Below are 16,785 nucleotides of genomic sequence, written 5' to 3' on the forward strand. Positions count from 1 at the left end.
GCCTCTGAACTCAGCATTTGCTTCTAGATTTAGCAGATCCCTTCCTGGCAGAAATGGGCAGCACCTGCTTCCCTAGGACTGAGCCTGCAGTATCCAGTCATTCGGTCATTCATTCCATTAATGTTTGGTGATTAGCTACAGGGCCGAACTCGGTCACTGCTCCCAGGGGTCTTCTGGTGTGAATAGAATTTAAAATCACAGCTATAGGGGCACTTGGGTGGCTCAGTCGGCTTGGTTTTGCCTCAGGTCAGGATCTCACAGTTTGTGAGTTGGAATCCCTAGTCGGGCTCTACTGGCAGCCCAGAGCCTCTCAAAAATAAAGAGTATAAAGAGTATACCAGGAACTAAGCGTGTGTTTGGCATTTTAAATGTATCTAAATTATGTCTCAAGAATTCGTCAAGATACTTGAGAGGCTACCCTCTTTGTTCTTTTGTTTTTGGCTTTTTTTTCTAAAGGTAGAGTTAAGGTTAAATAAATAGCCTAGGGACACACATCTAGAGGCAGGGCTCGGCCTACAGCTGCTGCTGCCTTCCTGCAGTCACGCCGGAGGCCAGTCACGCCGGAGGCGGCGGGACCCAGAGTAATGCTGACAGCCGTCCGTCCATCGCCTCCTTTGCTTACAAGACTGTGACTGTGTGCAGAGGTCACTTCCCCAGGACTTGTGCAACTGGAATGCGTTTGCCCCCTGGAGAGTTCAACATCCTTATTTAGGAAATTTCATTCACCAAGGGGCGCCTGGGCGGTTGATTTCAACTCCGATCTTGGTTTCAACTCAGATCATGATCTCACGGTTCCTGCGTTCAAGCCCCCGAATCGGGCTCCATGCTGACAGTGTGGCGCCTGCTTGGGATTCTTCCCCACCCCCCTCTCTCTCTCTGTCCCTTCTCCATTTGTCCTCTTTCTTTCAAAATAAAAGAAGAGACGGGGCACCTGGGTAGCTCAGTTAAGCGTGGAACTTCGGCTCAGGTCCTGATCTTGAGGTTCATGGGTTTGAGCCCCCTGTCGGGCTCTGTGCTGACAGCTCAGAGCCTGGAGCCTGTTTTGGATTCTGTGTCTCCCTCCCTCTCTCTGCCCCTCCCCCACTCACGCTGTCTCTCCCTCTCAAAACTAAAAAGCAAAACGTCAAAAAAATAATAAAAAGAAGAGACTGACTAATGAAACAATTTTAAATTACGGCTCTGAAGACAATAAGCATTTCAGGTCTTTTTCTTACTGCTTTGCAAACTGACCTACCCTGAGCAGCGGGAGGGGGTGGGGCTAGTAAGGGTCATTTTTGGCTTTTGCTCCTGCCTCCCTGATCGTGGGAAACTATAAGAACCATAGATATGCATATACACATACACATATACATATACATATATACATATACACATACATATATACATGTACGTATACGTATACATATACGTGTACATATGCATACACATGGAAACAGTAGGCCCCGAATGACATTGCTTAGACCTAGTCCCCAAAGGGGGGCTTAAAACTTAATCTCATTGCATTGTCGACCTCCCCACGAAATGTAGTCTTAGCCGGTCAGTAATTTTCTGATGGGTGCCAGTGAGTCGGCCACATGGGCCTCCATATTCAAAGGAAGCCATTGTCTGTGTGATAAGGCCCCTGTTCTTCCCTGTAAGGGAAAGTATCCTTGCCCTTGCCGGGAACAATCCATTTCTTTCACTAATCACTTTCTTGCCCCCCACCCTCCTTCCATTTGTATGGCTCCTGGGGGGGCCCCCTCTACTCGCTAGATGGGCTGCTCCTGGATTCATGAATCATCTCATAAGGCCAATTAGATCTTCAAATGTAGTTTGGTTGATTTTTTTTTTTAAGTTTATTTTGGAGAGAGATTTTTTTCCAACAACGTTTTTTACATTTATAGATGATCTCAAATGCACAATTTGGGAGCCGGTACCAAAACTTAGATGTCAAGTTTACTTAGCACTTGATGCAAAAGAAGGGTGGTTTGTGACTGGCTGTGGCAGAGAAATTTGTGCATCTGTAGATAGGTTTCGGTTTGGATCACCCTGGCCAAGCAAGACCCACCCTTGGCCACTGCTGAGACTCTGAGTCCCTGCGGCTTCTCAGCCCGGTCTTTGCTGGTCCTTGACCCAGCTCCTGACTCTGCCCACCCCCTTTGCAAAGATCTTCTAGCAAACTCCAGCAGACTACCCGTTCTCTGCCCCTCATTGTCTCCACGGGAAATGAGCTACTCCAAAATCCGCTCCACACCCCTTCCAAGTGGTGGCTTCCATTCTCAGACTTCACATGCCTCCCAGGGAGTTGGAGCTGGGTCCTCCCTGTACCCCTTCTGGATTGTTCTCCACCCCCTTTGAAGAACATCTTGCCCCATTTTAGGCTCATGCCATCCTTTTATATCACCTTCACTCCCTACTTTGTGTTCTTCTGGCTTCCCCATCACCCTGGAAGAGACAGTCACTTGTTCCCCAATGTCTGGTTCCCCTTCTAAAAATTTTTTTTTTTAACGTTTTTATTTATTTTTGAGACAGAGAGAGACAGAGCATGAATGGGGGAGGGTCAGAGAGAGGGAGACACAGAATACGAGACAGGCTCTGGGCTCTGAGGTGTCAGCACAGGGGCCCGATGCGGGGCTCGAACTCACGGACCGCGAGATCGTGACCTGAGCCGAAGTCGGCGCTCAACCGACTGAGCCACCCAGGCGTGGTTCCCCTTCTAGAAATAGAACCCCTGAGTATTTTACCAGGGGTTGTGTCTGCTTAAAATAAAGATGACCTCTCCCAGCTGCCCTTAACAGGCATGACTGCATCTGACCAATGAGAGAGAAAACCGTGTATACGACTTCCAAGTGTTCTTAAAGGAAGGGTATATGCTTCTCTTCAGCTATCCTTGCTTCCTGATGTCTAGGTCAAAGGTATGATGGCCGGAACTCCAGCACCCAGCACCACATTGGGCCATGAGGTAGCTTTTGGAATTGGCATCACGTGAGCAGAGTAACAAGATAGGAGACTGGGTCTCGACACTGAAGACTACATATGAGCCCTGGATGTCTTTTTTTTTTTTTTTTCCAAGTTTATTTATTTGAGAGAGAGAGCAGGGGAGGGGCAGAGAGAGAGACAAATGATTCGAAGCAAGCTCTGGGCTGACAGCAGAGAGCCAGATGCAGGGCTCGAACTCACGAATTGTGAGCTGAAACCAAGAGTCAGATGCTTGACCGACCGAGCCACTGGGGTGCTTCAAGCCCTAGATGTCATGGTTCTGTCTTGTTTAGCCATATTTGGTTGTTTTCTAACACTTGTAGTCAAACCTTATCCTATGCAACCCTTCCTAATTCCCCCTCATCCTTCAAGGGCATCTTGCTGTCCACCCCAATCCCTTCGGTTATTCTGGATTCATGTCGATGGCCATTTAACACTCCGGACCTTTCTCCAATGACTTTGTCCATTCCGCCTTGGCCAACCTTGGGTTTCATCATCACCCAGATCTGCTACACTGGTTCCACTCTTGCTTATTCAAGCTCCCTGCCTCTGACCATAGCCTCCCTTCCTCGCATCCTGTTTCTTTGTTTTGTTTTTAATTTTTTTAATGTTTATTTATTTTGAGAGAGAGAGAGAGAGAGAGAGAGCAAGCTGGGAAGGGGCAGAGAGAGAGAGAGAGAGGGAGAGAGAATCCCCAAGCAGGCTCGGAGCTGTCAGCACACAGCCCAACTTGGGGCTCGAACCCACGAACTGTGAGATCATGACCTGAGCCGAAGTCGGACGCTTAGCTGACTGAGCCACCCAGGTGCCCCTCAGCTTTCTTGTTTCTTCATCTTCAGTACTCTGAGATCTTCAAATCATCAGGACCTCCACCTCAATAACCTTCCCCCCAAGCCACTTCCTTCTTCCCCTCTCATCCAACCTCCAGGCATAACCTGTCCAGTGTCCTTTAACTTGACCGAGTATCTTTTCGTCATTCCCATGTGACAAAATCCCAACCATCAGCTATCTCATAAATTCATCATTACCCCCTTATGGGGGGAACAAAATGGGAATTAGAGATCAAAGGCGGTAAGAGAAGGCCCTCCAGTCAGGCAATGATAATATACCATGAACCGAAGGGGACGATGACAGCTCTCTACACCCGAGGTCTACAAAAAAGCCACCTATAAGGGTTCCTGGCTGGCTCTGTTGGTAGAGCGTGTGACTCTTGACCTCCAGGTTGTGGGTTCAAGCCCCACGTTGGGGGCAGAGATTACTTAAAGATCTTTTTAAAAAATCTATAGCAACATCTAAAGCTAATAATCAAGTCCTGTCCTTTTTTGGGGTTCCGTCAGTCAACAACTCTCGGATGAAACCCTCTGTTAGACACCGGAAGCTCCACACACCCAAGTCACTGTTGTAATCTACTTTTCTGTGTGCTCCTTCGATCAAAAATCTGTCTCCACCGTGGAGTGTAAGCTCCACGAGAATGAGAACTCCGTCTTTGCTCTCCCCTGGATCCAACCACCTGGAAACGTACCTACCGCCTACTAGGTGCTCAATCGCTATATGCGGAATGAATTAATAAATGTGAATGTTAAAATTGGGAAAGGTTGATACACTCTTTTTTTTTTTTTTTTTTTTTTTAAGAGAAGAGCAAATTTAGTGAATCTGGCTTATGGCGGCTTGGCTTTTCAGGTCCTCTCAAGGATTTCCCTTTTTTACTTCATCTCTCCAGTCATTCAGAGTGGCAACTTCTTGTCATCACATTAAATGAGGGACACTGTGTGTGTGTGTGTGTGTGTGTGTGTGTGTGTGTGTGTTCAGGTGGGGGTGGAAGACACGAGAACCCTTAAGTCTTAATGTTTTCCCAATTTTTAAAAACATTTCTTAATGTTTATTTATTTTTGAGACAGAGAGACAGAGAGACAGAGTGCGAGCAGGGGAGAGTAGAGAGAGAGGGAGACACAGAATCCAAAGCAGGCTCCAGGCTCCGAGCCGTCAGCACAGAGCCAGACGCAGGGCTCGAACCCACGGACCGCATGACCATGACCTGAGCCGAAGTCAGAAGCTTAACCAACTGAGCCCCACAGGCGCCCCATCTGTTTTCCCAGTTTAACACCTGCCTGGCAGCCAACAGGATCCAGGGGGCGGGCAAACCTGTTTCCCTACCACCTGCGGTATTCCAGATGCTGGGGTGGAAATCAAAGAAATTTCAGCCTGTCATTGGATATGTGGGGGCAGCACACAGCCAGATGGTGGAGGCCCAGGTACTGCTGGGGTGGGGCTTGGGTTGGAGTCCCGTCTCTGGCTTCAGGAAGGACCTTCCTGTGTGAGCAGCCCACTGGGAGTGCCGGCCACTGTGAGTCAGTCCCCCACCCCCCAGAAGGGGTGGGTGTGTGCGGCTTAGCCTGTCCTGTGGCCACAAAATTCGGCCCAAGCTTTCAGGCTCAGGGAGGGATTCCCAGGAGTGGCTGAGGCCTGAGGGAGGACTAACCTTGTTACAGGAAAGCTCGGGGCGGGGTGGGGGTGGGGGGGTGGAGACTTGACTCGCAAAGATGGTGATGTAAGGACTTGAACGAAGGGGTGTCTGGAGTATTAAGTGGGAGAGAGGACAGGCCTGGGGAAAGACCTAACAAGCATGTTAGGGAACCTGGACTTTCTCCAAAGAGCAACGGGGAATCTCTAGAAGGGGTCTGTTTCGGGGTAGAGATGGGACTACCACTAGGGCTGCAGGGGAGGAAGACAGAGGAGGGTGTGTGTGGTGGGGGGGTCGGGGCAAGAAGGCGTGGCACTCTCCAGGCAGGAAATGCTGGCCCAGACTGGAGATGGAGAGAAATGGAAGGGTTCCAGGGACACTAGGAGGCAGAACTCACCAGGGACTGGATGTGAGGGGAGGAGGAGGGCGTGGGGGGGCCAATGGTGGAGCCCAGACTTCTTGCTTGGACCGGCTCCATGGTAATCTCATTAACCGTGATAGGAACACTGGGGAGGGGGCACGCTTGGGTCAAGAGGCTGTGCCGTGCTCAGGACGCACCGACGGAGGTATCCAGCGGGCGGCCAGGAGACATCTGGGATGGAGGTGAGAATCTGGGAGGCCCTGATGTACTTACGGAAAAGGTTATCCAGAAGGACCCATGACTCACTCTGAGGCTGTGTGCCTTCCGCTAGCTCCGGGCAGAGGGTCCTCAGGAAGAAATGTCACTGAGCCCGGGCACATGGTACTGTTGCCTCTGAGTGACTGGCTACGGACAACCCACGGTGACAAGGAGGAATGGCAGAATCATAGGCACCTGCACTCCACCGTTGGGAGATGGAGGAAAGGATGCTGTCTCCTCCTGGCCCCAGAGCCAAACCCTTCGGTGCCCGTGCCCTATTTCTATCATCGGTGTAGCCATTCTTCTTGGCCAGGCCTCCATCTTGGCCACTGATCTCCATGTTTCCTTCCACCTGGGATCACCCAGGTCATGGCTTCCCTTGCTCATGGCTTTTCTGGTGCCGTCTCTTCCTCTCCCTTCTCTACCAGCGCAGCACAGACCCTCATCACCCTGAACTTGGGATATCACACTGACCTCTTATTCTATGTCACCCTAACTGGTCCAACACCAACTGGGAGGTGGCATCAGGTGCTACATGTTATAGATCGTTTTCCACAAGACCACCCTCACTTCAGATGCCAACTATAAATCTCCTGGGTCCCCCACTCACCCACATTTCTGGCCAAGTGGTTATAAATTCCAGGCTTCCTGCAATGCCCACAGGTTCGATATTTCACTGGAATGGCTCACAGAACTCAGGGAAGTGCTCTACTTAGCACTGCTGTTTCACTGCAAGGGTCTGGAAGGGTCCTAGAAGCAGACCTTCTAAGCCCATTCCCCCAGGAGACAAGGGGTATCGCCCTCCTGGCACATCGGTGTGTTTACCACCCAAGAACGTCTCCCTGAGCCTCAGTGTCCAGAGTTTTTGCTGGGGCTTGGGGTCTGATTGGGCTGATATCAAGTGGCTCGAACATGGCTGGTCTCTACGGTGTGGCCTACGCTCATCCTGATTCTTCCCTTTGCATAAACCATGTAGTCGTCCCATTAGTGCAAACAAGCAGGGCCCGCCATGAGTAACCAGGAACCCCCATCACTTGGAAGATCCCAACGATTTAGTTTCCCCCTCAGGAATTAAGAAGGAAGGCCAGTCGAGTTCTTTATCTTATAATATCTCTTGACTGGTTTTAACTGGTAAATAACTGCTTGCCTCTTAAGCAATATCCATTCGATAAATATTTATGGACCAGGCCCCGTACAACTCAGTGGGAAGCTAAAGGTAAAAGATGGGTATGATCGGGGCGTCTGGGTGGCTCAGTCGGTTAAGTGTCTGACTCTTGGCTTTGGCTCAGGTCATGATCTCACAGTTTGTGGGTTTGAGCCCCATGTGGGGCCCCACATGGCTGGGGATTCTTTGCCTCTACTCTTCTCCCCTGCTTGTGGTCTCTCAATCTCTCTCTCTCTTAGAACAAAACAAAACACAACACAACAAAACAACAACAACAGAAACCTCCTGGTGCTTAGAATCTACTGAGGATTAGAGCATTACAGCACAGTGAGTATCTACGGTGGGGACAAGGAAGTCGAGCATCACAGGAGCCCTCTGAAGGCTCCTGACAATGAGTTAGCCAGGGAAGAGAGGGAGAAAGTTCTAGGCAGAAGGCGCGTGTGTAAAAGCACTGAGGCATGAAAGAGAATGACTCAGTCAAAGGGCTAAAGGAAGTTCAGAGTACCTTGCATATAGAGCATGAGGGGAGAAGGGGGAGATACAGGGCTGGAAAGGTCCGTGGGAGGTGGGGGGTGTGGGGTCTGGGTGACAGCTATAGAATCATCCCCAATACAAGGATACATGGTCTTCCTCAAACACTGCCTTCATGATGCAAGGTCTTTGGTTAGAAATCTCCCAGGGCTACCACTGGCTGCCCCAGGACCGTGGGCACCTCTCCGAGGCAGCTTCAACTGGGAAGTGAGGGCTCTAATGTCTATAACGTTACAGGATGGAGACTGTTCACCCCAGCTCTCTTGCTCAGCTGGGTGCGTAGAAAGTGACACCGTGTTTCACACATTTTTGGATTTTTTTTCTCAGAGCCTAGTCCACGGCCATGGCACGTACTTCATAGCTGGGTTTGTCTTTTCCTCTTTTTATTTAAAAAAAATTTTTTTAAGGTTTTTTTTTTTTTTTAACGTTTATTTATTTTTGAGACAGAGAGAGACAGAACATGAATGGGGGAGGGTCAGAGAGAGAGGGAGACACAGAATCTGAAACAGGCTCCAGGCTCTGAGCTGTCAGCACAGAGCCCGACGCGGGGCTTGAACTCACGGACCGCGAGATCATGACCTGAGCCGAAGTCGGACGCTTAACCGACTGAGCCCACCCAGGCACCCCTTTAAGTTTTATTTAAGTAATGTCTCCACCCACCCTGGGGCTGGAAGTCACAACCCTGAGATGGAGAGTCGCACGAGAGCTAGCCAGGCGCCCCCACAGCTGGGTTCCTTACGCTCCGATCAATCAACTTGGATGGGGAAAAAAGTATGCTTATTTCCAATGACCAATCGGAAATGCTTGTTATGCATTTATGCCTATTTCCAATTGAAATTCAGCAATTCAATTCAATTCCAATTGAAACTCCTGCAATTGTGACTGTAGATACCACAGTAGTAGGAACAGTACCAGAGGCTCTGTCACAATAGCGGCTGCAGATACTGTCACATTAGAGGGGTTGCTGATCTCCTGAGGTACGATTTATGTGCATTGCCAGTTTGACGTCACACTTTCCAGACCTGCTGTTAGATCTTGTGAACGTGGTATCAGAGAAGCACATCTTGACTCTGACAAGAATCCGGGGGCTTGGGGGCGCCTGGCTGGCTCAGTTGGTTAAGCATCTGACTCTTGATCTCGGCTCAGGTCATCATCTCACGGTTCGTGGGATGGAGACCCGCGTTGGGCTCTGCGCTGACAGCGTGGAGCCTGCTTGGGATTCTCTTTCCCATTCTCTCTGCCTCTCCTCTGCTTGCAAGCACGCTCGCTCTCTCTCTCTCTCAAAATAAATAAACTTTAAAACAAATCTGGGGTTTTCATTTTGATGATTATATTTACATAGTTTCATTTCCTTTGTAGTCATACATATTTTACTTTATGAATTTGAAAACATTTTCCTGCGTAGGGGTCCATGGGCCTCACCAAACGGCCGAGGGGACACACGGTAGAAAAAAAAAAAAGTAAAAAACCTGGGCTTAATAGAAGTATATAGGTCACCCTCATTCTTCCTAAAATTGATGTTTGACTTTGGATACTGAGGTCATCTCTCTGGTCCAAGTCCATCACTTCCAATCCCTGGTGCCCTCAAAGGTGCTCTGGGACACCTGTCCCCAAAGAAAACAGCTGTATCAAGTGCATGCAGGGCATCACCTAAGGGAACATCCTAGGGGTACGGAATCCATCAGTTGCAGATCTCTTTCAACCAATGAGCTGAGAGCCGGACAGACCCTCACACACACCCTCCCTTGGGCCACCTGGGTCTACTGTGACTCGTCCCATGATACCCTTCATCCTAGCGACGGCCAGCTGGACCACGAGTGGGGATTTCACTCGTGTCTGGCTAGTGGCCTGGGAGGTGGCCAAGCACGAGGGCTTGCCAAACAGGTACTTTCCAGTTGGATGACCCAGTTAGTTTCTGTCTCTTGGGAGACTGCACTTGAACATGCAAGGGGTCAGCAGTTGGGAGGGCTAGAGGAAGTGATCGACACAAAGACAGAGGTAAACGGTGAGAGAAGGGAAGCGAAGTCCAAGGTGGAGCTTGCCAAGTGAGGGTGGGGGTCTCGCCCTGTGCCTGTGTCACTTCATGAAGGTCTGCCTCTCACCACTTGCAAGAGCGGACCTAACCTGCGCCCCTAGAGAATTGTGGCGGGCCAGAAATCCCCAGTCTCACACAAGGCTCACAGCACAGCATGACTCCTGGCACGCCAGAGACCCAAATCGATGAAGTGGAGGGCTTTCTCCTCAGTCTCCCTAATCCTGGCTCAGTAGGCCCCCACCCCCTGTGCCCAGTGCCAGGGCCCCGTTAACCTCTTTGTCCTTGAAATCCCCTTTCCAAGGGTTCCCTATCTGCTTGACTGCTCACAAAGCAGTTAGAGCTGGTACTGTGCAGGTGGGGTTGGGCTGGGGGTGGGGGGAGGTGGCAGGCAGAGATGGGGAGGGAGGGACCAGGAGGTCTGCCACTCCCCACCTGACAGAGGCCACATGGAGTAGACCTCTGGGATCTGGCCCCCTTGGTGTCCCTTGCCCAAGCTCCTTCTCTCCCTCTGGGGTCTGTAACACTCCCCTCCTCTCTAGAATTCCTCATGGATCAAACCTAGTCCACTCTCCTTGCCCAGAAACAGATCCAGAGATGCTGCTACGTCCATAGCTCTTTTAATCCTAACGTTTTAGAGACGAGGACGTGAGGCTGAGAGAAGTCTGATGCTAGCAGTCAGAAGAGAACAGTCCAAGCTCCTTCGGATGCTCTATAAAGACCCTGCACAAGGCAGCCTCTCCAGCGTCACTGTTCACAGCTGCCTGCTACCTGTTCCTCACTGCGCCCTTGCCAAACTGATATGCTAGCCTCTCCCAAAACATGCCGTTTCATCTCCAAGTCTTGGCTCCTGATGATGCCCTGGCTAAAATACCCCTAGGATGCCCTAGTGAATTTTGGGTCAAAGTGTACTCCACGGTTCCCTGGTGAGGCAGGGATCGGGTCTTAATTGCCTCTGTACCCTCCAGCTTTGGTAAGGGGCCAAAAATGAGGTGTCCCCTGACCCCAATGTCACTAAATTATTAGGGTCCATAGTATAGTCCCACTTGGAACCCCGTGGGTGGGGTTTATTGAATCATTTAACAATACATAATGGGTCTATTATGTTCTAAACACTCTGCCCGGTGCTGGGGATCAAACGTGAATGGAGACATTAGCTGGCAGGATATCACTGAGCAGACACTTTAAGAACATTCTAAAAATCTATAAAAGAGAAACAACAGAGGGTTTAATCCGTGTTTTCCTCCAGGTGCGTGTTGGGGCGGCCACCCTCCCCACTCCCCACCGGGTTCTCAAGGCAAGATTTGAGAGGGATTAAGCATTATAATCCCCGGGTTGGGTCTCGCGTCCAGAAAAGCATGAAGCCTGAATCCTAACCAGGCCCCACACGTGGCCCCACTGTATCCCTAATTCCCCGCATCCGGGAATTAGCGGTCTGGTTTGCAGCTCGCTGCCATCAAGGGGCCCCAAAGAGGGAGTTGCGAGACCCTCAAACTATTTTCCCGGGACTCAGGAGACCCCATCTAGACGCCGGTCCCTGGCACGAGCAAGGGCCCCTAACGAGGGTCTCAGGCGACAATCTTAGGAGGTGCGAACCTTTTTAAAAGAGGAGAGGGGTGGGCGCGAGCTCGGGAGCAGGCGGGCATCATTATTCCCAAACCGAGATCAGAGCTCTCCGCGGACGCCGGAGTGGGGGGTGGGAGGGGCCCCCCGGGAGAGCGTGGCTTCCGGGATCCGCCCCGCCGGGCACCGCCCCGAAGACGCAGGCGCCGATTGGCCAACGCGACCGCGGGGCGGGACCAAAGCTAAAGGGGCGGGGCTAGGGTGGCCTGGAGACGGCCGGGGCGGCGGCGAAACGCCGGAGGGGAAGCGGCGGGGCCGCACGTGGGTTTTTCGTGCATCTCTGTAATGCCCGAACCTAGTCCCAGGCGCATGGAGCCCACGCGAGACTATCCGCTGTTTGGAGGGGCCTTCTCCGCCACTCTCCCCCCCGGGGCCATCGACGTGAGGTGAGAAGGCGCGGGCACCGCTGGCCGACAGGGTGGGATGCGGGGAGCGGCGGGGGTCACCCCGGGGGTCTGCCTCGCCTCTCTCCAGCGATCTCCGGCCGGTCCCGAATAATCAGGAAGTCTTCTGCCACCGCGTGACGGACCAGAGCCTGATCGTGGAACTTCTGGAGCAGCAGGCCCACGTGCAGGGAGAGGAGGCTGCTCGGTGAGGGAGGCGGCGCCCGCGCGGCTGGCCAATGGGAGGGCCGGAGCTGGAGGAGTGGGCGGGGCCTGCGGCTGGACGTTTAATCGGGGCAATGAGAACTCCAAGGGCAACACTTTATCACCGGAAGCGAGCGAAGCTCAAAGGGCTCAAAGATGCTGGGGGGGAGGGGAGGAGCGGTGAGAGATGCCCCTGCCTGACCCTGCTCCCCCTACTCTAGATACCACTTTGAGGACGTTTGCGGGGCGCAGGAGGCTAGGGCTGTGCAAGTGGAAACTGTGCAGCCCCTCTTTTTGGAGAACCTGGCCCTGAGGGGCTGCTGTCAAGAAGCCTGGGTCCTCTCTGGCAAGCAGCAGGTGGCTAAGGAAAACCAGCAGGTGAGGGCAGGGAATGTGAGATTCCTGGAGGGGTGAAGGGAGTGGCCCCGGCGGGGGAGGGGTGAGGGGGTGGGGTCGGGTAAGCATCCTGACACTGATCCCTTTAGGTAGCAAAGGACGTGACGGTGCACCAGGCCTTGCTGCGGCTGCCCCAGTACCAGACTGATGTCCTGCTCACCTTCAGTCAGCCCCCGTAAGGAGGACAGATAGGACACATGGCTCATGGCTGGGACCCCAGGAGGATCTGCTGGGAGGGGAGGAGCAGGGAGACTGGCTGGTGGGGTTCTCCTGGAAACAGGAGGTGGGAACTTCCAAACCGGAGGCCTGGATGATGTTGTCTCTCCATCTGTTCCCCCACCCTCAAGCCCTGACAACAGGTCATTTCTTAGCCCTGAAAATCTGTCACTTCTGCCCTGGAGCCTGGGTGACTTTGAACAGCTGGTGACCAGTCTGACCCTTCACGATCCCGGCATCTTTGGTCCCCAGTAAAGATCCTGAAGTACCGCGTGACGCTGCTGAAGCACATGGGGGCCCTGTTCTGCAAGGGGAGCGAGGGTTTGGAGATATTCCCCTAATTCCTTCCCTGTGCATAAACATAAGACACCTCCTGTCTGCAGAAATAAACTTGCTTTATACCCAAGATAATCTCTGTGCCATTGCATCTAACAAGACACCTGGATCCCCCCCCCCCCGTCCCCCGCCGGGTTCCCTTTGGTCTTGGAGTGGGGAGTGTAAAGTTTGTGCATCAGAGCCGAAGGGACCCAAGGCTGCCCAAATAAAAGGAGGAAATACTTTGGAGTGACCGGTTCAGCCCTGAGAGAGGGGTATGAAGTGTCCAGGGGATGGGTAGGGAAGGTTTAAAGAAAGTGACACCCAAGAAAGGGAGGGAAACTATCCCTTGTAGTGATTCAACCCTGAGAAGACAGTTAGGGAGTGGCATAGGCGGTTCCCTTTGGATGGACGAAAAGATCCGCTGGTCAGAAGTCACGAGAACACAATAGTGGAGGCAGAAGTGTCTAAGGAGTGCTGATGTGGTGGTGTGGGAAGGACTGGCTGTTATTTGGTGTACGTGTGGTAGAGGGTGCGTAACTGGTCCCAGAAGAAGAGGGAAAGGATGGTGTGGGGGCCAAGGCGGAAGTAGGAGGCACCTATACCCTTGTACATGCCAAAAATGCCCTCTGTCCGAGCGGTCTGCCGCAGAGCATCCAGCATCCCCCGGTACATGAGGCCCTGAGAGCAGGTTGGAGAGGGAGGGAGAGCACAGGGAAGGGATCTGTCAGAGCCCACCAGGGGGCCTCATCTCGGCAGGCTGCCTTTCTGGCTGTCCCACCTGCCCCCACAGTCTGCCTTCGCCCACCCCCTGGCTCTCCCTGCCTGCCGACACTCCAGAGCACTCCCTTACCTTGCCCTGAGAGTCCGTGGGCTGGTTGTAGAGCCTCGTGCTGACCACATCAAACGGCGTCATGGCCAGGACCACCGCAATGCCACTCACCATGGCAGCTGCCAGAGCCACTTTCCAGCTCTGGGGAGGAAGTATCTAAGAGTGGAGGGAGGAAGAGTTTTGTCAGCCAATCATTCGAGGCCTAGGGAAGGATAGGCCCCGTCCTGGGGACACAGGAGAGAGCTGGTAACTCGGGAAGCTCCCATGCCACCACTTATAATACAGCGTGATGACACTTGGAAGGAGGAAGGGCAGGCTGCTTGGGGACTCAGAGACGACTGCTGCGAGGTAAGCGAGGTAAGCGACAAGAGGACAGTGGGAAGGGTGTCAAGAGTCAGTGGGCCCCAAGCCCTCCTGCTGTTCCCTTGTTCCCTCACACTGAATGTCAGCACTGTCCCCTCTGGGGGGGGGCGCCCTTCAGCTTGCCCTTCCCCCCTGCCCACATTCCCGGGGAGGCCCCACCCCTTTCCCAGGCAGTACCTCCCACTGCGTGATGAGGTCCTTGGTGGATGAGAAGGTGCACAGCTGGGTGGAGGAACCGATGATAACTCGGGGCAGGCCGCCCAGGGCCCCACGCCACAACCCCACCAGACCATGTTTCTGGCCAATCTCGCTTAGCGCCTGAAACATGCCCTGGCAGGGGGAAGACCACGGGGGCGGGCTTCAGTCCCCCCAGCATCAGGGGCTGCCACCTAACACTGCCAGGGAGGGGTCCTTAACAGGCACCCGGTGTCCGGACAACCAGTTCCGTGTGGACTTAAGAGTCGGCATGTGGCCCCTTCAGGGATCTACCAGCCCCCCCCCCGTGGTTCCTTTCTTCATCACCCCAGAATAGGGGCAGGAAGCAAGGGAGGACGTGAGCAGCTCAGGAGAATGGGATGGGAGAAACAGGTGCAGAGACGTGGAGGAAGTGGGGACCATGTGGGAAAGAGGGTCTGGGCAGACTCCAGGGACGCAGTGGGGCTGAGCTGGTGGACCAGGCAGAGCCGGGGCTGGGTTGCAGTTGTTGGGGGCAGGCAGAGAGCTGGGGGGCAAGGGGCGCGGGGGGCAGGGAGCCAGTGGGGCTGGAAAACCCTCACCTGATGCTTATACTGGTGCCCTACTGCAATTTCCGAGGCTGCTTGTGCCTGTAGGTGTGTCTTCACCTGGGGACGAGAGAGTATCACAGCCTCCAGCCCGGGGGCCACCCTCCCACCCCAAAGACCCGAACGCCTGACCCCCTCACACTTCCTCTGGGGTGTTCGGCAAGGTATATCCTTTTAATCTGATAATTATTGTTGTTCCCACTTAACAAATTGGTCATGAGACTCTGTGTCCCTTGGCTCCAGTCCCAGGGGATGGATCTCTTAGCACGGAGAAGACACCCCACCCCCTCTACATCCTCCTTCCCTTGGGGAGGTAGGGTGGGGGATGGGGAGGCTGGAGAAAGGCAGCATTTCCTAAGACTGTTCCCGTAGGGCAACACTCTGGTGCTCGGCCTCTCACGCCAGCTCTTATTCTCAGACTGGATCTCCAGCCACCACTGTGAACCAGCCTGCCCATCAAACTGGGGCAGGTTGTGAGGGGTCATCTGTAAAACTTGCTCTCTGGCCCCCAAACCCCACGGGGGCATGTGGAGGCTGATTTTTGAAGGGGTCACCGTCCCTGAATCTCATACCCTGAGAGCGAGACCAGACAGACTGCCTCTCTTACAGAACTGACTGCCTCCCAGGATCTTCCAAGAGGAGCCCTAAGCAAGGCCTAATCCTAGCAATAAGCAGCTGTGTGACCTTGAGCTGGTCACTTCCCCTCTCTGGGCCTCAGGCTATTGACCCTTCATCTATTCCAGAAAACTCAAAGGAGAACACTGCGGGATTCTAATTCTGTGATGCCCGGGACTTTCCTTGATCCCCTACACCCGCTGATGTATGGTGCTCAAATTCCCCATCATCCCCTGCACGAACCCACTTCCAAGCTCAGTATCAGCTTGTGCAGGCCCGGGCCCACCCGACACCAAGTGTCTGCCTGAAGGCCCCAGGCAAGATCCTTCTTCTCACCATGTAGATGGGGCTCCCCAAGTAGGCTCCCATGACCCCAGCCAGGGCCCCAGCTGCTGCGCTTCGTGGAGGGCTGAGGGTGCCTTCGTCAGTGTGCAGGTAGCCCCCAGCCTCAGCCAGCCCGTAGGTGCCCAGGCGGATGCCATTCATGAGGAACTGGTATAAGAGGGCGGGGGCCAGTCCCTTCTGCAAGGCAGCCAGGCCGTCCACCCTGCCGATGGTGATGAAGGCGTGGAAGACGTTTCGGTAGTGCCGCTGGTAGGTGCCCGGGGCCTGCAATTCTCCCTGCAGCTGCATCCTGGTCTTTACCACTTCCAGGGGGTTGGTGAACAGACAGGCCCCGCAGGCTGCCAGGCCGCTCATCAAGAAGTCCATGGTGGGGTAGCAGTAACAGGAAGTGGCCCAGGAGTAAAAAAGTAAAACTGAGCTTCAGAAACGGGGGGCTCAGAAATCAGGGGGAGGGCCTCAGTCTTAGCAGTCCGGGCTGCAGGAGATAGGAATTGAGAGGTCTGGAGCGGAGACTGCTAGGGTCAAATGTCAAGAGGTCAAGGGTTAGCTGGAATTTGGGAGTCAGGAGCTGGCAAAGAGAGAAGAAAAAGGAGTTTAGGGGAGCCTGGTGAGAAGGTTATGGCAGGGCTCTGTCGGTCAAGGATTTGAGGCCAAGGAAGGGCGGAAGTCAGGAGGATGGCAGGTGGAATGATGAGGATGGTCGGCTACGGGGGCCCAGGAGCAGGGGAGGGAAATGCGGATTCGGGAGATGGGAGCCGGGAGGAAGGAAAAAGAAAAACAGCAGGTTACGGAGGAAAAGGATCCTGGAGAAGATCGATGGCGTCCCGGGGAAGGCAACGGGATCGATCTGTATCGGGGAAGCAAGTCGGGACTCCAGCCCGGGATAAGCGTCCCCGGGCAGCTGCCGAAGCCCGCTGCAGCTCCGGCCAGGGGTAGCCAGCGGAG

At 53.5% G+C, this 16,785-nt stretch overlaps 2 protein-coding genes across 5 annotated transcripts; one reads left to right on the plus strand and one right to left on the minus strand.

Moving 5' to 3' along the window:
* The first annotated feature begins 10,875 nt into the window (after window positions 1-10,875).
* On the plus strand, window positions 10,876-13,013 carry RANGRF (RAN guanine nucleotide release factor). 3 transcript variants are annotated; one of them, XM_042967444.1, is made up of 6 exons: window positions 10,876-11,015; window positions 11,689-11,775; window positions 11,864-11,980; window positions 12,198-12,354; window positions 12,462-12,547; window positions 12,720-13,013. In XM_042967444.1, the coding sequence occupies exons 2-6, from the start codon at window positions 11,699-11,701 to the stop codon at window positions 12,841-12,843; spliced, it is 561 nt and encodes a 186-aa protein (XP_042823378.1). In that variant the 5' UTR covers window positions 10,876-11,015; window positions 11,689-11,698; the 3' UTR covers window positions 12,844-13,013. The 3 variants fall into 3 exon arrangements, with proteins under 3 accessions (XP_042823378.1, XP_042823376.1, XP_042823377.1); XM_042967442.1 differs by lacking the exon at window positions 10,876-11,015 and having other exon boundaries at window positions 11,584-11,775; XM_042967443.1 differs by lacking the exon at window positions 10,876-11,015 and having other exon boundaries at window positions 11,584-11,775; window positions 12,732-13,013.
* A 36-nt stretch (window positions 13,014-13,049) lies between these two features.
* SLC25A35 (solute carrier family 25 member 35) lies at window positions 13,050-16,785 on the minus strand. Of its 2 annotated transcripts, XM_042967441.1 has the most exons (5): window positions 15,832-16,785; window positions 14,875-14,940; window positions 14,276-14,428; window positions 13,757-13,891; window positions 13,050-13,584 (listed from the first exon to the last, which is right to left on the minus strand). In XM_042967441.1, exons 1-5 carry the CDS (start codon window positions 16,204-16,206, stop codon window positions 13,411-13,413), a joined length of 903 nt encoding a protein of 300 aa, XP_042823375.1. In that variant the 5' UTR covers window positions 16,207-16,785; the 3' UTR covers window positions 13,050-13,410. The 2 variants fall into 2 exon arrangements, with proteins under 2 accessions (XP_042823375.1, XP_007086037.2); XM_007085975.3 differs by lacking the exon at window positions 14,276-14,428.

Source organism: Panthera tigris, chromosome E1 (genome assembly GCF_018350195.1).
Source record: "Panthera tigris isolate Pti1 chromosome E1, P.tigris_Pti1_mat1.1, whole genome shotgun sequence".
Taxonomy (NCBI): domain Eukaryota; kingdom Metazoa; phylum Chordata; class Mammalia; order Carnivora; family Felidae; genus Panthera; species Panthera tigris.

What these genes read in the sequence shown, in the direction of transcription:
- SLC25A35 (XM_042967441.1), bottom strand. Translation starts at nt 16,206, where the DNA reads ATGGACTTCTTGATGAGCGGCCTGGCAGCCTGCGGGGCCTGTCTGTTC. An exon ending in TGGGGAGCCCCATCTACATG is followed by an intron (nt 14,941 to 15,831) that starts GTGAGAAGAAGG and finishes TCTCGTCCCCAG; the next exon opens with GTGAAGACACACCTACAGGC. An exon ending in GGCACCAGTATAAGCATCAG is followed by an intron (nt 14,429 to 14,874) that starts GTGAGGGTTTTC and finishes TCCCCCTGCCAG; the next exon opens with GGCATGTTTCAGGCGCTAAG.
- RANGRF (XM_042967442.1), top strand. Translation starts at nt 11,675, where the DNA reads ATGCCCGAACCTAGTCCCAGGCGCATGGAGCCCACGCGAGACTATCCG. An exon ending in CCCGGGGCCATCGACGTGAG is followed by an intron (nt 11,776 to 11,863) that starts GTGAGAAGGCGC and finishes GCCTCTCTCCAG; the next exon opens with CGATCTCCGGCCGGTCCCGA. An exon ending in CTCACCTTCAGTCAGCCCCC is followed by an intron (nt 12,548 to 12,719) that starts GTAAGGAGGACA and finishes CCCACCCTCAAG; the next exon opens with CCCTGACAACAGGTCATTTC.